This window comes from Physeter macrocephalus, chromosome 1 (genome assembly GCF_002837175.3).
Source record: "Physeter macrocephalus isolate SW-GA chromosome 1, ASM283717v5, whole genome shotgun sequence".
Classification (NCBI taxonomy): Eukaryota; Metazoa; Chordata; class Mammalia; order Artiodactyla; family Physeteridae; genus Physeter; species Physeter macrocephalus.
In genome coordinates this window covers 27,609,389-27,629,034 of record NC_041214.2, presented here as the reverse complement: position 1 = coordinate 27,629,034, position 19,646 = coordinate 27,609,389, and the positions used below count along the sequence as shown (strand labels likewise).

The 19,646-nt window shown below is 51.3% G+C and overlaps 1 protein-coding gene across 2 annotated transcripts in view; it reads left to right on the top strand.

The window, feature by feature from the left end:
• CLSTN2 (calsyntenin 2) overlaps positions 1–7,627 on the top strand; it is a 675,719-nt gene extending 668,092 nt beyond the window's left edge. For both annotated transcript variants that reach the window (XM_028489282.2, XM_055086617.1), the window contains 5 exons: positions 3,467–3,637; positions 4,132–4,277; positions 4,408–4,531; positions 5,313–5,497; positions 7,396–7,627. In XM_028489282.2, the coding sequence (XP_028345083.1) occupies positions 3,467–3,637; positions 4,132–4,277; positions 4,408–4,531; positions 5,313–5,497; positions 7,396–7,596 (827 nt within the window). In that variant the 3' untranslated portion in view covers positions 7,597–7,627. The remainder of the gene's footprint in view (positions 1–3,466; positions 3,638–4,131; positions 4,278–4,407; positions 4,532–5,312; positions 5,498–7,395) is intronic.
• Positions 7,628–19,646: the final 12,019 nt, after the last annotated feature.

Sequence of the window (19,646 nt, the reverse complement as noted above, 5' to 3'; positions counted from 1 at the left end):
AAAAAATGTAGAAAAATGCCCAGAAGGAAACACACCTAATGCTAACAGTGATATCCTCTGAGAAGCAGGAAAAGAGCCAATTTGTTTCTGCTCCCCTTAACTTCTCCACAACTGCAAAATGTTCTGTAGTACACGTGTATTATTTTGGTGATGAGAAGAAAAGTTACAGAAGCATGAAGAAAAAAACAGAGCTGCATCTTAATATATACACCGTAAAAGTCTCCTTCAGCAATATCACTCTCAACTCTCAGGGAACTTTCCAGTTGTTCTTTCCAACGGTTTCATTGTCGGGAGGGCTGTTCAGTAAAAGTAGTTTGAATTGTCTGCCAGGAAGAAACACTGAGTTGCACTGAAAGCTACAGTATATTCGGCTGGTGTGGGGAGAGGGACGGAAGGATATGGAAGGAAGGCAGGAAAACCTGGGGCCCAGATCTACGGGGGGAATATGAGTTTGAGAACCATCCTTTGCTGCCTCCTCCAAAAGCATGTTTTCAACTCTCCCTCTCCCCCTCCCAAAGCAGCTGCTAACGATGTGCTAGTGCCAGTGGGCCCGAGTTCCCGAAGGGCTGCTTCCATAATAATCCTAACTACCCACTGCCTTAAACCATGCCGGTCCCCAGCAAATGGGATGCCTGGCAAGACATCTAAGAAGTCCCTTCTTAGCTCACAAAAATAGATGGTGTTATACCACCTGTCTGGGCAGGACGGTTTCCCAGTTACACTCCAAGGTGCATTAGGTCGTGTGATTTTCCCTCTTGTCCTAATCTGTGGCTAATATCAGACAGGAAAAGGAAGGGCCTCCGACTGCGGTGGCTGCAGGCTGTAGCTGAGAGTATCCGGATTCCCGAGGCCTGACATCAGCCTATAGGCAACGCAGGAACAAGCAATTATCTGGGTCCACATCTCACCTTCTGTTTATGAGAGGTGCATGCAGACTGCGTAGCCAAGTGCCCGAGAGCTATTGTTAGTACTTTTAAAATTTCACTTTTATCGTTGTAAGAATAATCATTATTATGGGTGCCGTAAACAAGCAGGCTAATGGCATCTGCCACCCGTGACCCTCTCCACCACCGTCCTCTGCCCTCGTCGACTCACTCTTTGTGCTGTTTCAGTACCAATGACATCACACCCCTCTCTCCCTCTGTGTCAGCTTACATGTCTACTCACTCTCCACCCTCAGCCTGGAAGGTCCCTCTCTGTCCCGTTCTCCATTATTGCTGACAAAAATCTCTACCTTCAACCCCTCTTCCAGAAGACCCCACCACCCTGACCCCAGGCTGGTACTGTACACGCCCAACCACTCTGTACGCTTCCAGCCACTAGCACTCTCTCTCATACACACCGGCGAGCCCTCGGTGGTGATTATCTGTTTATTAAACCAGACAAGGATCTCCTCCGGAGCCCAACTTATTGATTTGCCAGTAAGTCCCTGAGCCCAGTACAGTCCCTTCAGCACAGTGGGAATCAGGGAAACCGATGGAAGATTTTGTCCATATGCAAGCGCAAGAGAATGAGGGAAAATGGTGGGGTGAACATGCCCCCTACCTAGGGTCAGCAATCAGTCAGCAGTTGGGTCATAGGAGCCAGGATGACCCGACCTGACCTGACAAGAGTACGGCTCCCAAGAAAACCCAGAAACCACAGGCCATTTGAAAGAGAGATATACGTGTACCATTATTAATGACAGACTTCGTTAAGTGTATATTAACGTGCTTTTAGATTATGCCAACGCTACACGAAGCCATTGAGATTGGCAAGCATTTAAAAAGTAAGTGTACGAAATTATTTATAACAGCATATATCCGTTGAGAGCAAAATATGTTTCTGGTATCCCTTAAAAATTAAACAAAATAAAATAATTATTTAAAATAGCTCTCTCTCTCATCTTTTGTGAATCCTTTCAAAATTTGTTTCCATAAATGTTTTATCATGCACAAAATACACCAGTCTGCTTAATGAGTAAATATACTTATTTAAATGATCTCTAGTTCACAAACTTTTCAATAAAAGCCCGCAAGATCAAAAATATTCGAAGACCACCGGCCCAGAGGTTGAGACTTTCACGAAGTGTGGGATCAGAAGGTCACGGTTGCCGTCCAGCTCCTCCCCTGTTGTCTGTGTGACCCCAGGCAATGCACCGCACCCCACCCCATGGACTGTCCATTCCGCCATCAGTGAAATGGGAATAGTAATAGTACCCCCTCTAGTGTCTGTCTGTTAGGATTTCCTTTGCACTGTGCCTAGCGTATAGCAAGGACTCCATAACTACTAATCACTTTTTATTTTCAAGTAGGATTTTCATTTAGGACTGCCAACCTGTCCAGCATTCAAATACTCAGACACTCCCCTGGGAAACTTGGGGTCAGAGTATCAGGCAAGGACAGCTAGGCTGTCCAGGAACCAGAAAGACAGGAACAAGGGTTGGAAAGATGGGTCTGCTGACTGCCACGCTGCCGGGACCTGGGACAGACGCCAGGATAAAGTCCACAGACGGCAATGACATTCGACAGTTCTAGTGATGGAGAAAGTGCTCCCACATCCACACTAAAGGCCACCCCTGGGGGCTGGGGGTAGGGAGCAGGCACCTCCTGGTCAGCACCACACTGCACTGAAGAAGAGGGACCAGACTGGCTAGTCTCCAGCCCTAGGACCAGCCTTCCATAAACTGGCAAAGGGGAGGGGTGTCCTCTGTAAATGGTAGGGTTGGTGCCACAAAGGCAAAAAATCTGGGAGCAGGAGCCCACCACTGACTTCCACACCTTGCCCACCCTGGAGAAGAAGATGGAGTGTCTCAGCCTGCCCTTCCCCCAGGAGCTCTGCCAAGGGATGCAACAGCTTGCCGACTGGACTGACCAATTTACTAATTTAATTGTATCACCAGTGCAGCTCCACTTCAGCAATGTGTCGTCTTACTGCTCCATGCCAGCCCCTCAGACACTGAAGCGTTAGTCACGCAAAGTGTTTCTGCCCTGGAGAAGCTCAGAGTCTGCTGGGAGAGACAGACGCGCACACCATGACCACCATGACCACGCGGGGAAAGCTATGAGAGCCTGGCAGAGGGGCGCTCATCTCTGGTCCCAAAGGAGACCAATCCTTCTTGAGCATCTCTTCTGTGCCACACATTGTTTTCAACCCTCTCAATGCCCTTACCCTCTTTACAGATAAGGAAATGGAGCGGTAGGTGGTTTCTCTAATACTATACGGCTTCTCAGGAGCAGCGCTGGTATTCAAATTCACATCTTTTGACTGCTGCGTTCATGCTCTTCACATAAATTTGTGCCGCCCAGCCTCAAGGGCTGCCTGGACATCCATCTGAGCCGTGGAGGTGATATTTGGGATCGCCCAGCCTCTCCTCCTGACCCAGCCTGAACCTGGGGTTCAGTCACGGAGGAGGAGGAGGATGTGTCAGGACCATGATCTGAGCTGTCCTCACTCCTGTGTTTTCCATGTGTCTGTCTTCCCACAGCCCCCAAATCAGCAGTTTTTGAAGAAATGCTTCACAACTTAGATTTCTGTGACATTTTAGTGCTGGGAGGGGACTTGGACCCCAAACAGGAGTGCTTGGAGCTCAACCACAGTGAGCTCCACCAGCGACACCTGGACGCCACCAACTCCACGGCCGGCTACTCCATCTACGGTAAGGCCGTGCTCAGTCCTGCACCCAGTGGTCCCTTCTCAGTGGCCTTGTCCAGGGAGTCACGAGTGTGATGGCAGCTCCGTCTCCTGTGGAGGTGGGTCAGGAGGGAACTCTTGACCTCAAAGCGTGGACTTCTAGCCCCTCCCTTGGCGAGCGATTCCAGTATCCTGGGGACTTGGCGCCCGTTCCACTCCTGGGGAAATCTGTAGAAAGTAGGCGGGTGCCTGCTCCTATCATGTTTGATCTCAGCAAGTATTGCAGCAACATTTGGCAGATTGAGGCCGAACATGCTGGTCAGAGCCCAATCTATGTGGAAATTCTGTGCTTCCGTTTAACTGGCTCCTTAGAATGTCTGCACTGGCACACTGTCCGCCCCTAAACACCCTGAGCTCTTACCCTCACCGACTTCAGGAGACCCACACCGCCAGCAGCTGCAGCCTGTCTCCCCAGCCCCTCTTCTGCCTTCTTATGACAGGTGTGGTCTCTTGACACAGGTGTGGGCTCCATGAGCCGCTATGAGCAGGTGCTACGTCACATCCGCTACCGCAACTGGCGTCCAGCTGCCCTGGAGGCCCGGCGGTTCAGGATCAAGTGCTCGGAACTCAATGGGCGCTACACCAGCAATGAGTTCAACCTGGAGGTGAGTGAGTCCTGCAGCTGTGAGGGGAGCCCCGGGCCGCCCATTCAGTCACTTCGTTTATTCGGGAGAACTGCCGCCACTGGCCCACCTGCCACCCCAGGTCCACAGCATCCCTCCCTGCTCTTCTCAGGTCAGCGTCCTCCATGAGGTCAGAGTCTCAGACAAGGAGCACGTCAACCACCTCATCGTGCAGCCGCCCTTCCTCCAGTCTGTCCACCACCCGGAGTTCCAGACTAGCATCCAGCGCAGTTCAGGTAGGTCACCTGGGAGGAGGGACCTCAGGACACCAGGTGCTGATGGTGACTCAAGACCGTCCACTCAACAGACAGTTAGGGTGCAGCAGCCAGAGGCGCCCAGAACTGAAGGAGGTGCCCGGCCGTGGAGAAGCTACGGGCCTGGCTCTGAGGCACTCACGGCCTCAGGAGGGAGCAGGTCAAGTACATGAGAAGTTATAAGAAATGTATAATAGCAGATGTTACAAAGGGCTGGGGTAAAATTTTGCAAGTCCCTTTAGACCCAACTCAAAGCTACATGCCGTATTGTAGCCTTCCCTGAGCCCCTCACACATGCTCACACACACGTATGCACCATATTGCAAAGTCTCCCACCCTTACTTCTGTTCCAGTACCTTCCATATTGTCTTCCTATCTGGCGGGCACTTCTGTCTGTCCCGACTGAACTCCACAGTTTCTAGCTCTCGGGGGGAGGGGAAGGGGGCTGCCCTGTGCTTTGATGGAAAAAGCAAGAGATCAAAGAGAATGTGCACTTACTGAACACCTACTATGTGCCTCTGTGGCAACTGACATCGATGATTTCGTTTGCTCCTCACAACTACCCATGGGATAGGAATGATGAAGTCTACTATAGAGATGAAAAAAGTGAAGGCCAGACAGAGTGAGGCTCTGACCCAGAGCTCTCCGACGGGGCAGTGCAGGGCAGATGTTAACCGACACGCGGATGTTTCAATCGCGTTCCACCCCCAGGGTGAGCTAGTCCCTCGCTCACCGCGTCCTGCGAATTCCTTCCTCATTCCAGCGGCCCCGAGCGTTGCCACGGTGGTCAGCATCATCTCCGTGTGCGTGCTGGTGTTTGTCGTGGCCATGGGCATGTACCGGGTCCGGATCGCCCACCAGCACTTCACCCGGGAGTCTGAGGCTGCCAAGGAAGCCGAGATGGATTGGGACGACTCGGCGCTCACTATCACGGTCAACCCCATGGAGGTAACGATCGTCACGCGGGGGCTGGGAGCTCAGAGCGGGGTGCCTCTCCTCCACCCAGCTCCATCCTTCCTGTGCCAGAGCCCTGCCCAGCTAGCCCAGCCCCACTGGTCCTTCCCTGCTCTGGGCTCCTCCAGCCTCTCAACCTGCGTGAGCCACACCTACCCACCAAATGCATTCACTGCTTAAAAACGTGTGAATTGCTCTCACCCAACAAACAAAACCAGACATTTCTTAAGGCAAGCAGCCACACAGTGTCTGGATTAGCTACCAGTATGTAGCATTTAGCTCAGAGCTTACTCACTCTCAGGGACTCGGTATTGAATTTTTGATTAGCTACCAGTATAAATTAGATGGCTTTGCTTCATCTGCCCAGAGCTCGCTTAAAGGCTCAGAGATGTTAATACAAAAACCCAACGGTAATACCTGCCATTTATTGAGCCCCCATCACGCCAGCCCTGCACGGGGTCCTCAATACGTACCACCTCCTTTAGTCTTCCCAGCAACCTGTGAAGTGGGAGCCACCCTCCTCATTTACCAAGGCAGGACCAACTCAGAGAGGGAAAGTAAAGTACTCAGACTCCCAGAGCTGGTAATGGCACCACCAGTATTCAAACCCACGCCTGTCTGATTCTAAAGTTATCTTTCCAGTTGGCCATCAGCCCCCAGAATCCACCCGTGAGTGTCCAAACGTCCCTGATCTGGACATATGACTATCAAGAAAAGCCGCTTCCGTCGGGCCCTTTGGTCTGCCCGTGGCTGCTGGGTGGGGGGAAAGGCAGGAGTAAGAAAGCAAGGGAGTCAATGGCCGTCAGGAGGAGCCACTGAGGAATGAAAAGTATCCCAGCCAGTCCCCAGTTTCCCCGCCTCACCTGGCCTCCTGCTCCAACGTCAGAGCCAGCGTGTGCTGTAGGTACAGGGCTGAGCGCACCACTTTGGGGACCCCAGCATTTCCACCGTCAAAGAGCTGAGCCTTGGGCCTAGGAGGCAAGGTCATTATGCCTGGAGCATCTGAGTACCCGGCCAGAGCGTGCTCACCAAGGGCGAACCTGGTGATGCCTGCAGTCAGGGAAGCATGAGCAGGGAGAGCCTCTGGGGCTGTCCAGGGAAGATTTCTTGGCGCCTAAGAGAGGCCTTGAAGAATGAGTAGGATCTGGGGGAGGCAAAGGTAGAAGAGAAAACACTCCAGAGATGGGATGTAGCCAAGCATGGGCTCACATCTTTTATGGCTGGTTTATGAACTCAAAACATAAAACCAGAAATAAGATTTGACTGGAATTGCCAAAAAGCTAGGGGGAGGGGGAGGGGACTGGAAAAGCATGGGGTAGAGTTTGAGGACACAAACCCCCGGGGGTGAGGGGCAGGCGTGGAAAATGAGGACCGTGAACTTTGTCCTTCTGAAAGGAGTATTTTTGAGGGGCGGCACAGCCGAGTCTTGGCTTAGAAGACCTTCTGCTCCCAGAGACGTTATTTTCGCACCTGGAAGAGGGGTACAAGCTTAAATGCTATCCTCGAATTGAGAAGCAAGTCACTAAAGACTTGGACACCTATGTAGATAGGTTTCAGAAATGCCAGAAAAGAAACTTTGGCCCGAAAGCCTCCCTGAATGATGGATGGGATCGGCCTAAATGTCCAATGTTCAAAACGCAACGATTTACCTTGAGTTTGGGTCCTGGGATTTGCCATTTCTTGTCTCTGTCCTTAGCCCTCCGATTGGTCTTTCACCAAAGGACTTCCCTTCCAGAAAGCCTATCTCCCGGCCCAAGGGTTTCGCATCAAGGGAAGGAGTTCCAAGGGGCCCTAAATGTCTCCTTAATGGAGGGAGAAACTTAAAACTTAAGCTCCAGCGCGGCTTCTGTTTGCTCCCTGATGAGCTTTTCCCCTCTCTCCCTGCCATCCAGAAACACGGAGCCCCAGGGCGTGGGGAAGATGAGACCGAGGAAGAGGAGGAGGAGGAGGACCTAAGCTCCAGCAGCAGCGACTCCGAGGGCAGTGACGAGGAGGGGGAGGGGGAGGGGGAGGGGGTGGGCAGGGGCAGGCGCGGGCAGGGTGGAGCCGGGCAAGCCCAGCTGGAGTGGGATGACTCCACCCTCCCCTACTAGTGCGTCTGCGCCCGCGCACGTGTCCCTTTTGGAAGCCCCACCCCGCCAGCAGCAGCGACCCCGAGGGCAGTGACGAGGAGGGGGAGGGGGAGGGGGAGGGGGTGGGCAGGGGCAGGCGCGGGCAGGGTGGAGCCGGGCAAGCCCAGCTGGAGTGGGATGACTCCACCCTCCCCTACTAGTGCGTCTGCGCCCGCGCACGTGTCCCTTTTGGAAGCCCCACCCCGATGTACGCCCCAGCCTATCGCGTCGCCTCTGATTTCTATGACAGGTCCCGGCAGGCCTTCCCCAGCATCCTGGAACCCACCCTTTACGCCTTGGGTACTCCCCGCGTCCCAGCCCTGGGGCGGTTCCCAGAAGCCCAGCGCCGTCCTCACTGGGGACTTCAGGGGGGACTTTGTCCTGTGGCCCCCACTTCTCTTGCACTGGGCTCACCCAGCAGCCTGTCAGTAGATCCGTGGGTACCGTGTTTGCTCTTCCCTGCAGGGGAGAAGGTCAGCCTTCATGTCGCTCCCCTACCTGGGCTCCACGTTCTCAGGGCCCTGAGGTTCCAGCCCCCCACCCCGTGCGGGCACTGGCTCCGTGGCGTCTCCACACCGACCATCAGGTTCTTCGCACCTGACTCTCCAGGCTGCTTCCTGCAGGCAGGATGGTCGGACTCCACACACCTGGGGTCTAAGTCCTCCACACTTCAAAGGAACGTCCCTACCGAGGTGGAATTAAGTTTGCAGGGAAAGGTTTGCCTAGGCTGTCCCCACTGCTCCCCAGCGCCACACACACGTGCTCCCCCATTTTGGAGAGCCTTTCCCTTTGTCCTTTTTGAGGCCACAGAAGCTCATATGAAAAGTCCGAAACCAAGAGCAGGCCCTTGGCCACAGCAGGGCCTGGTTCCAGCCAAAGTTCTCTGAGAACCTGCCTTCCTGGCAGCCGCTGAGACCCACGGTGCTGCCCTGCTGGGGGTTCCCACCACACGACGCCATGAGGGCCAGGAAGCATTGCACATAGCCACTGCCCCGGGTGACAGCTGTGACAAGCCTACAGCCAGGGATCAGAAGGGAGGGCTTCATGGTGGACGCAGAGCTGGGTGACAGGGGTGGCTGGGCTCTCCCGGGCCAGAGGGCGACCCCAAGGTGGACAAGGCTCTCACTGTCTAGTCTTAGGGTCCCTCGTCCCCTAGTTCACAGTTTTGCCTCTTGAGAAGATACACTCCTCTTGGATGTTTTGGAACAAGCATGAACTGCGCCGAGTCTAAAATAAGAGTTTGGAGGTTCAACTGCTAGAAATTAGAAGCATCTTTGCCATAATAACAGCTTCTTTCTTCTTCTCAGAAAAGGAGCAATGCTTTGGGTGGAGGGCAAATATATCCAAAAACCATTTCCTTCTTTCTTTCTTCTTTGTTTTAATAAGGAAACCTTTTCCATCTCCATCTTAACATGGACACTTTTGGAGGAGAACTGTTGCTATAGTAACTGGTCTGTGATCTTTTCTGGCCGAGAGTATAGCAGGCAAGAGCTAGGGCTGTTAGAGGACTTCCATGAGGCTCTAAGAACGTCTTTGTTTCAAACGTCTTGGGCTTTTTTTGTCCTCAGTATGTATGATCTGTCCCCTCTCTCCCCCACCCCAACTCCCAGCCCATCCCTTACTGGCAAGGGCACAGAGCTGGTCCCTAGGCATAGGGTATTCAGGTTCAAAAGAAAGGTCGGAATCTGTTCATCCTACTCCCTGTGTCAGAGAGACACAGCTACTCTCCTACTCAGAGAGAGCTTAGGAAGGGGGACCACCATCAATGTCCTTTCGTCTGACCTACACCCGGTGAGGATCCGTGACAGGTCTTTGCAACCTTCTGATTTGAGGAAACCACCTTAGGCAGCCTTTTCCTCCACCTAAAGTGTTTTTTGCATCTGTTTCCTCCTTTGAGCCTCACAATAATCCCATGAGGGAGTGCGGAACGCCTGTTGTTAGACCCATTTTCATGATGAGTAAACTGAGGTTCAGAGATTCAGCACCTTGCTCAGAGTCATTCCGAGGCATAGACAAGATGGGACTCCCCACTCCTGGCCCAGTGCCTACCACCCTGATTCTACCTTTTCGTATTCATGCAGCTAACAGGCATTGCTGAGGACCTACTACGTGCTAAGCGCTCTACCAGCAGCTGTGGGAAAGGGAGAAAGCGGAAGAAGCTCCTCCCTCAGAGGACTTGATAGTTGCAGAGGAGAAACAGTCAGGCATAGAAATCATACAAGAGACAAATGCAGAGGGAGGGAGAGGAGAAGTCACAGGAAGAAGAGGGACACATTCGCAAACTCAACCCATGCTCTGATTTTCCCCTCCTTAGAAAAGACGCTGGCAGAAGTTTGGGTTTTTGTTTTGTGTTTTTTTTTTTTTTGCGGTACACAGGCCTCTCACTGTTGTGGCCTCTCCCGTCGTGGAGCACAGGCTCCGGACGCGCAGGTTCAGCGGCCATGGCTCACGGGCCCAGCCGCTCCGCGGCATGTGGGATCTTCCCGGACCGGGGCACGAACCCGCGTCCCCTGCATCGGCGGGCGGACTCTCAACCACTGCGCCACCAGGGAAGCCCGAAGTTTGGGTTTTTATATTCATTGTATGGAAATAGACACCTCTGTGAATTTTCCCAAATAGCCCTTTTCTATCAGGCAGGGTCTGCACATCTAGAAGGAGAAAATCTTGGATTTTTAGTCCTCACAGCCCCCTTAGTTAAATAAATAGAGACTTTTTAGCCAGGCATTTAGGAGCTAACAGAATTCTTCCAAAATTAAGGCAGTAAAATGAGTACTGTATTTATAGGTTTAAAGCCAATTCTTTTTGAATTGGATTTTGATTTAAAACGTTCAAGTTCGGTGTTCATGAGAGTGCTTTCTTCTGCTAGGCCTTTCGGTTTGGCTGTGGTGGGGAAGGTGGTCTGGTGCCCTCCAACTGCCTGCTATGGCTACATCACTTATTCACGGCTCGGTGAGCTGCTTGGGGCATGTGAAACCATTTCGTGGGTTTTTCAGGGCTGGTGGGGGGGCGGGGGGAGGGAACAGGTGAAAGTGGAGCTTGGCCAGGGCAGCAGAGTTGATTCATTTGTGACTGGACTCATATGTAGAGAAAGAATGGGGTCAGGTCCCCTTGTTTCCCACTGAGCCCTTTCCATCGACTCCTGCCGTGGGAGGTCACCCTGCATGCCAGCCCCAAGGACAAGGCACTTGAAGTGATGCTGCTGGGTCAGTGGGCATTTATCGTGTTCCCAGCACCCTGCTCAGTGCCATGGGTGAGAATAAGAAGGGGAGAGTATATAAAAGTAGCAAAAGCTTCGGGGAGTATCCAGGTGAGTGGTGAGTAATGTGATCTGCCCTCTCGCAGGGATTCTAGCCACTGGTGGAAAATGCCATTCACAAGGGGCAGCGTTGTCCAGGCTCCATCTGCAGCATCTGGGAACCCAAACTCCCAGATGGCCAGATCCCCTGTGGCTTCTCACCCAGACAGCAGCAGCAGTACATGTACACTTGTACCGGGGGGAACAGCTGACCAGTTTGGCCACAGGCCAGACCAGTGCTTGTCTTGCCAGGTGGATGACCAGATCCTGCTCTCTGGAGGTTGAAAATACATAGGTGGAAACCTCTCACATGACTCCGGTGACGGAGGAAGCGAAAGAAGAGGTTGAGGTGAAGAAGCCAGTACAGAACGAGTTGCCCTAGTGCAGTAGAGCAATCAGCTAGTTGGTCATCAGTCTTAGAGAACAAGAAAAGTACATTCTAGTAGGTTTAATCCAACGCTATAAATCTGACCAAGGCCCCAGTTCCTCTAGCTACCAAAAACGTGGGTTCTGCTTTCACCACCTCTTTCCTGAATGTACACAGCCATGCTGTCAAGCAGGGCTTAGCCCACCCATCTCTGCTTGTAGCAAGGGCTGTGCCGGGAGATGGGCGCCTGAGGGGGAAGCAATGTCCTCTGTTCCTGTACAACAGGGACTGGCGAACCTCACCTGTAAAGATCCAGTTAGTAAGTATTTCGGGCTTTGCAGGCCATGTGGTCTCTGTTTGCAGGTATTCGACCCTGCCACGGTAGCATGAAATGAGCCACGGACAGTATGCTTAAATGAATGGATATGGCTCTATTTCCCAAAAAACTTTATTTATGAACACTAAAAAGAAGCAGGCAATTTGAATTCCTTTTGTTATCACATGTCACAAAATTTTATGACTCTTTTGATTTTTATTTTCAAGCATTTAAAAATGGAGAAACCTTTCTGAGCCCACTGGCCTTTCAAAAACTAGCAGCCGGCCAGATTTTGCCCAGGGGCCATGGTTTGCACACCTCGACCATGTGTGTGGGGAAAGCAGCCTTCCAGCTGCCAAGGGAAAGCAGATTACTATCTTAGGCCCTCCCATCAGCTACCCAGTGGTCTTTGCCTCCAAAATAAACAGCAAATAACACCACAGTCCTTAATTAAGCTGTTTTTAAAATCCATGTTCCAGGGGGAAAACCAAAACCAAAACCAAAAAATACTTATTGCTCGTTGAATTGCCTCAAACGCAGGCAAGCATTCCTCAAGAACTGAAAGGCTTGGGTCCAGGAACCTGCTGACCGCAGAGTACAAACCCCATTGAGCTAAGGGCTAACTCCCAGGCCCAGGGCCTTGCCCCAGTGACTCAGCCCATAATGATTTCTAAGCAGGAACGTTCATTATTCCAGACTGATTTCCATTCAGCCCTGCTCATGCCATCACTCTAAAAATGATCTAAAATTCTTGTGACCGTTTGAATCAATACAGCATAATCAGTAGAAAGCCCGCCCCGGCACACTTCAAAATTAGCATTCTTCTTGGCTGTATGATTCAGTTTTAGCCAAAGGGGGACTTTTTTCTTAACCGTCCTCTCATTTAAATTAACCAAATCAGTTTTACAAAAAAGTGAGAGAGCTGGTCTAATCCTCTGAAAAAATTTACCAGTGCAAAGTAGATGTTTTTCAGGGAAGATCATTCTGAGGCCTTTGGGGGGATCCCCAAAGCCTCCTGCCGTGTACTCCGGCAGGCTACGGATACTACAACCATTCTCTAGCTGCATCAGACATTTATCGAGGCTGACAAGCCAAAGCCCTGGGCACAATTTAATTTTCATGGAACCACTTTCCGTTGTCCAGCTGTAGGCAAAGGAAATGAGTAATGAAAGTTTTGAAGTCTACTCCAGCACCTTCATTTCCCTGCCTTTATTTGCTTTACTTTATACATTTATTCTGTCCCTGCTTTATAGATCTTGCTCTAGTTTTCCTTTGGGTACCAACCAGAAAGAAGAGTTAGTTGACTTGGTAAGAAGTGGGTTAGAAGCCAAACTTGACTATCCCAGGGAGACGAAAAGAGACAGAAGATGTCAGCTCCACCAGCACCCCAGAAAGCAATCAGACACCCCCTGTATGCCATCAGTGAACAGATGGGATTCCGTGTTTGCAGCTATGTTCAATGTAATTCAGCAAACCCTTGCTCAGCGCCCGTGGTGTGCCACACCCAGTGCCAGGAATGTGGGGAAGGGAGGATGGATGAGTCGTGGCCCTGCCCGTGAGGCTCTCCTGGTCTTGCAAGCTGCTGGGATGTTCCCTCTGACCTGCTGGAGGCTGTCTATGAGCCGTCAGGACTCGGGGGACAGAAGTTTGGGGTTGGGAGGTGGGGGAGGGGATAACTTTCTCTGGCAGTTCTCCACCCTAAGTCAGGTGGTAGGTGTGATTCTGGGAGCCCTGCCACACATTGCTGAGGCCAAGTGGAGAACTTTCTAGGGAAGCAGGCAGTGCTTCCCTATGCGTTTCTTAATTCCCCCCCCAGGCTGACTCGGTTCACCTGTTGAGGGAAGCCAGTCACCCTGCCTACGGGGCAGAAATAACATGGCCGAGGGCTAGGATTCAGTGAAAGCAGCCAAAGGAAGTTCTTTTTTGGGTGGAGGGGGGGGCGGATTTTTTTTTAATTCAAACAGAAAGTCACAAAAATTATAATCATCCACTCAGTCCCATGGAGTTAATTTTTTTTTCATCTTGATCTTTTGTTAGCACTTTTATGAATTCATCAGTTTCCCATTAGAGTTCTGAAAACGCTTATTCATTCAGTTCAGCAGTACAGTCAGTTACCAGAAACCTGTACTTGTCAGAGTCTTTTCCATGAATTCCTTGAAGATGAAACCCTTTTATAGGAACGTTTTTGCGAAAGCATCAGAGTACACCCAGAACTGTCTGTAAATGACAGAAGACTTGAAAATGACCACGGTTGAAGATTTGATGAAAGTTCATAATAATGCAATTGACAAGGAAATTGAGTTACTTCTGAGATGTACATTTCAAAGGAAGTTCTTACACACCAAGAGCAGGCAGCCAGACGTGGTTAGTTAGGAAGGATGACCCAGATCCAGGGACCAGCATGAAGGCCCACAGCCACGGAACAGCCTGAGTGAGCGAGCGCCGCGGAGGCCCCAGGTCAGAGCTGGAGAGGGAAGCAGGGCTGACTCCGCAGGACCCGCTGCAGGTTCTCAAGGTATCCTTGGACCAGGGCAGCAGCATCACCTGGGAACAAATGAGAAATACACATTCTCGGGCCCCGCCCAGGACCCGCTGAACCAGAAACTGGGGGTGGGGTCCAGCATCTGTGTTTCAACGAGCTCTCTGATTCTGAAGCAAACTAAGGTTTGAAAACCACGGATGTAGAGAATGGGAAAGGAGGATTTAAGCGGGCGTTGGGAGCAGACGACTGTTAGCAAGATAAAAAAAGAATTCTGTACGGGCTTCCCTGGTAGCGCAGTGGTTGCGAGTCCGCCTGCCGATGCAGGGGACGCGGGTTCGTGCCCCGGTCCGGGAGGATCCCACGTGCCGCGGATCGACTGGGCCCGTGAGCCATGGCCGTTGAGCCTGCGCGTCCGGAGCCTGTGCTCCGCAACGGGAGAGGCCACAACAGTGAGAGGCCCGCGTACCAAAAAAAAAAAAAAAGAATTGTGTAGTGATGAGAGGGGGCCAGAGAGACTGCCCCACCCACATCCCGGGCCCTCTAGGATCTAAACCACGCTCCCTGAAGCAGTGGTTTCAGAGAACCCTGGTCCTAGCCCCAATTCCACTCCTCCCCCGGGCATGAGCCACTTCCTGCTGGTCTGGCCCCATTCGTCCTGGAGAAAGACGCAGCCCAGGAGAAGCTGTAGTGAGGTCACCCAGCCCTAGGGAGGCCACTTCCAGCTTCCTATAAGCTGAGCAACCTCCTCCAAGGCTGTATTTTAAGGGGAAACAATTAAACTGCAGCAATGACCCTGCATCACCAGGAGAACTGGTCTCCACACAGCCTCTATGCTGGTGGAACCGCCCAGGGCCTGGCAGGACTGGAGCGGGGTCAGTTAAGGACACTGCCAGGTGACTGCAGCATCACTCTGTTTGTAATGAGACTGACGCATGCAGCGTCACCATTCAGGTACTAAATTGGATGGGGAATGAATGACTTTTCTTGGAAGGGCAGTAACTCACTCTGGATGTTACTGAAATTAGAAAACAAAACCCAAAATCGAACCTGCAGCCTTCCCTACAGACAATGTCTTGGCCCTTGAATTTCTACGACCCGCAAAGGTGCCAGGTTCCACCAATGCCCTTTTTCCCCATCAACCAGATCCCTAAGGTCCACTAATTATTGATTTGGCTTTCTGATTTATGGCTGAAAGTCTGTGAAGGTCCACAAACCTTTGGAAGGAAGGAGTTGGTGCCCTATTAGTCATTTACACCTAGCTGTGGGTGTAAGACAGAATCTGTCGTCGTGTAAGGATTTCTGGGAGTCAGAGCGCTGGGCTGCTGGGCCTTGGGGTGGAAGCATAGAGAGAAATGGGCTGGGAAACAGCCCAGATACATGGCCTGGGAGATCCAGCATCTGCTGTTTAGTTCCTGTGAACCCTAATCCCCTCCTGATCAGACTCATTCCTGGTCCTCTCAGCCGTCTCCTTGCTGAGTCCTCCCAAATGCCCCGTAGGACAATTCCATTTCTCCAGCCCAGCTCGGAAAAGGTCTTCTGATTAAATGCTCAGTCTCCTGAGACCACAGAGATCATATGGGGAATAACTCATCTCTAACAAATTAGAACGTACTAACAGGAACAAATAGGGCTGTCCGGTTGTGTGCTGGGGAGAGAACATGGGGACAACTAGCCAGACCCAAGAGGGGAAGATGTAGTGTTCCTTCCTGTCGCTGAGATCCAGAAGAGTTTTCATTTACAGCCTGGCCTCTCTCTGTGGATTTTCTCATGAAACATTTCTCGCCCAAGACCTTAAGGCCACGTTACGTGTTTCCCTGAGGTTAGTCACTTATCTCAAAGGCTCCTATGGGACGAAAGGACGCGGAGCGGGATGGCAGAAAGTGGACAGAGAGGCCTTCGGTAGTTCTGGAAACAGGGTGGGTTTTGTTCTCGTTGGCAGGCAGGCCAGGGACACGTTGTGGACCGAGGGTGAGAGGCTCAGATCCAGCCAGGACACCGCGTAGAGTGAGTGAACAAGGGGGGGTGTTCATTGGGAAGCCCGGATACGGGTGAGACGCACGCGGTGTGCCACCGGGTAGGACATACCGACCGTTTACGTCTGCCAGAAACACTAGCGAGAACCATGGCCCAGTACCAGCTGGTTCCTGCCATTCTCAGGAGCAGGGAGGAGCTGGTACCTCTGGACCACTGAGCTGACACGTCTCCAGGGTCAGGGTCCCACCCCATGAGAACTTTCAGTTGAGTGAAAAGGAACCACAGCCCTCATTTCCCAGATGCCTAATGGGGTGCCTGACCAGGACACTGGAAAACATGGTTGTGTGAGGCTAGTATGGCTCCCCAACTCTTGCCTCCTCTGCCGTCACAGGCCCCCTCCTCAAAGCAAGAAGAGGGTCTTGTCTATCGCAACACCCTGGGTGGCCAGCAGGGCAGCTGGCCCACCGCGTGTGCTCCATAAACGCTGAAGTAAAACGGCAGACCAGAGATCGCTTAACTTCCGTGAGCGCGTGGGGTTTGAAAAATCAAGATGCTCCAATGGAGGAAGACTCCGCCATCTCTTCTCTTCATGTACAAGTTCGGGTCCTTTATAAATGCAGGTGGAGGAGGATGGAAGTGCATCCTCCTCCATCTGAAGGGCAACAGTGGAAAGAGAAGAGAGTGGGGTTGTTTGGAGAGGGACCCCCTCCCAGCTATAACCTGCTAACAGGAGCCCTTAGGCAAGGAGCAGGGGTAGGTGGGCCTCCACGAGACCACTTGCTCCTCCCCAAAGTCAGGGGCAGCGTCCGAGGAGAGAAAGCCGTACTGTGTTAATGCCCCCAGCCCTGTGCTGCTCTCCAGGCCCTTTTATCAGATTCGCTGCAGACGAGATTCATCGAGATGAAGCTCAGTCCCCAACAGACTAATGAAAAGAGGGCAACAGACGTGAGAAGGGCCGAAATGCAGACGGTGTGTGTTAATCACAGGCAACAGAAACACGTCGGCTCTAATGTCTGCTTGCTTTTATCTTGAAATGAAAATGCATCTCTGCTGCCAAGACCCTTTTTCCTGAGCATTTCAGTACAGAAATGGGACACACACACACACACACATACACACACATATGCACACACAAACAAAATGGGAGGGTTCTTTTCCCCAGTGGAAAGCGCTATCAGAGAAATGAGCCCACAGGTTGTGTCTATTTGCAGAAGCAGAAACTCGACCGCAAGTCTCAGCTACAGGCTCCAGCCCCCATGTAGGAAAGGGAGTGAAAAGGATGAGGAGGCATCAGCCCTTGGGAAGGGTTCGTTAACAGCCCTGTGATGGGGGCCTCCGCCCGTGCCTGGGGGGTCACAGATGTGAATACAATGTGCACATCCACCCCCCCGGAGACAAAAGTACATCCGTCCTGGTGCATACGGAAGGCAAGGATCCGGAGCCCCTACCCCAGCCCCCCAGCTCCCTTACACTGCTGCACAGGAGCCTCTGGCAGAGGGGATTCTGGAGAGGTCATGCCCATCTTCACTAGTCAGTTTCAAGGGGTGGAAATAAAGCAGAAGCATTTTGGAGGTCGGTAAGCTAGACCAGTAGCCAGGGCTGATCACTCAAAAAGCAAGAGAAGAGATTGAGGGGAAAGGTGGCTCAGAGTTGGAGAGGGAACAGGTTGAGGCTGTGCAGGAGTGACAGCAACAGAGACACCCCTCACCGGGGAAGCCAGAGGATTGCTCTGGATTGAAAGCCATATCCAGATTTCAGCCAAGTATGGGTGAGTCTGGCCATATGACCACAGAGGCAGTCAAATCAATTGCTTCCAAAGTCAGAGCTGTTTGAAGGTGATTTCAGTTCTTCGTTGAACTAGTCATGATGGATCAGTCCACCTGATTGTTTCCAGCCTGACCTCAGTGCTTCCAGAACCGGTTGTTGGTGGACTGAGCTGGACAGGCTCGGAATGAGATAGAAGAAAACCAGTTCGTGAGTTTAGAAAAGAGATTGGATGTAGAAATCAGTTGTTTTCAAAGAAATCTGTAGGGATTAGAGTGGGTCTGCTATGTTATTGGCTATATTACATTATGCTACATTACGTATGCTATATTACATTATGTCAGTAAGGTAAGAGTCAGAATGATTTTGTGGGACATTCATTTGGAAAATTAATATATTAAATATAAATTCTCAGAGACGAGTAGCTAAGGACAGCTAAATATATGCATCATGTACATATCTATAATGCAGAAATAAGTGAAATATAGAATGAAGATATTGATGGTTCACATTTTAAATTCCTTAGAAGCCCTGGTTTGGATGTTAGGCTTTTTCTTATTGTTGTTTACTTCTAGCTCTCAAAGCACTGGAACAGTGCCTGGCACATAGTAGGAGTTTGCTAAGCGTTTAGAAACTGATGGTCCAGCTTGTCACCACTCAGTAGACACTCAGTCGTGTCACTAAACCCCAAGTTAAATGAGCTGCAGAGAAGCAGGTCAGCGACATCCTCCTCGTAGATCATCCCAGCTGGTTGAGGAGAAGCCTTTGTGGATTCCCAGATTCGGGGCCGTGTTCAGCCAGCTGCAGGTCTTGGGTCTGGCTCTCTGGTAGTGATCAGTGATGGGATGTTACATGAAGTGAGTTGATCCCACTTAAACCAAATCTGCATAACTTCCAGCAAGCTGTTTCTACAGGGAACAGGGCTGGGGGCTCCCCTCTTATTGCCTCTGCCATTTCCTAAATACTCAATGATATTCTGTTGAATTTTGCCAACTTCAGTTCTGGAACTAAATGTAAAGGTTCTGGGCTCAGCCAGTCTGAAAGGTCTAGCAATTCCTTCTCTCTGCCCTTCCCTTCTCCCTTATCTGGAGATGCCACCACCATTTAGATGCCTTGGATGGCTGTTTCTTCCCAGCTGCCCAACCACAGTGCGTGGGGAAAAGGTCCGGTGAGCTTTCTCTCCTTGGAGCCTCTGTGGTGTTGCCACTACAGACAGAGGAAGGACCAGCAGCATCATTTTATAGAATCACTGTTACCGCCTGGGCAGTTCCTGCCAGTGTAGCCAGAATGCCTCTCGCTGTGGCCGTCTGCATCTCCGTGGCCGGGCCACTGTGTACCTGACACATGTCAGACTTCTGAGATCTTCCAGCTGCCTCAGAGTGAATTCTTTCAACTTAAAAAATGTGTTTATTTGCTAACTATACTATTGTGTGTGTATGAGTGTCATACAAGGCAAACTCTGGACTATCTCGTTAGAAGGATGTTGTGTGTTTATAGCATATTGAATCTAGTTTCAGGAGAGCACACTATCAACTTGCTCAATGAACGGGGTTGTCCAGTCACAGAAGAGCAGAGAAAATGCCCTTTCACACCCCTACCCTCTCTCAGCACCCCCTCCCCTGCCTGATTGAGCTGTCCTATCCACTCCAGGCTGACACAGAGTGAGGGGCACTGAGAATCGGTATGTATATAAAGATATAGGAAGAAATAAGAACCATCACAGGAATCTGCTGGGCTTCTTCCCATGACTGTGATCTTACCCATGTTTGAATCACAAACTTTCAATTTCTAACAATTCAGATTCTTGCCATTTCCAAGTAATTTGTTAAATGCC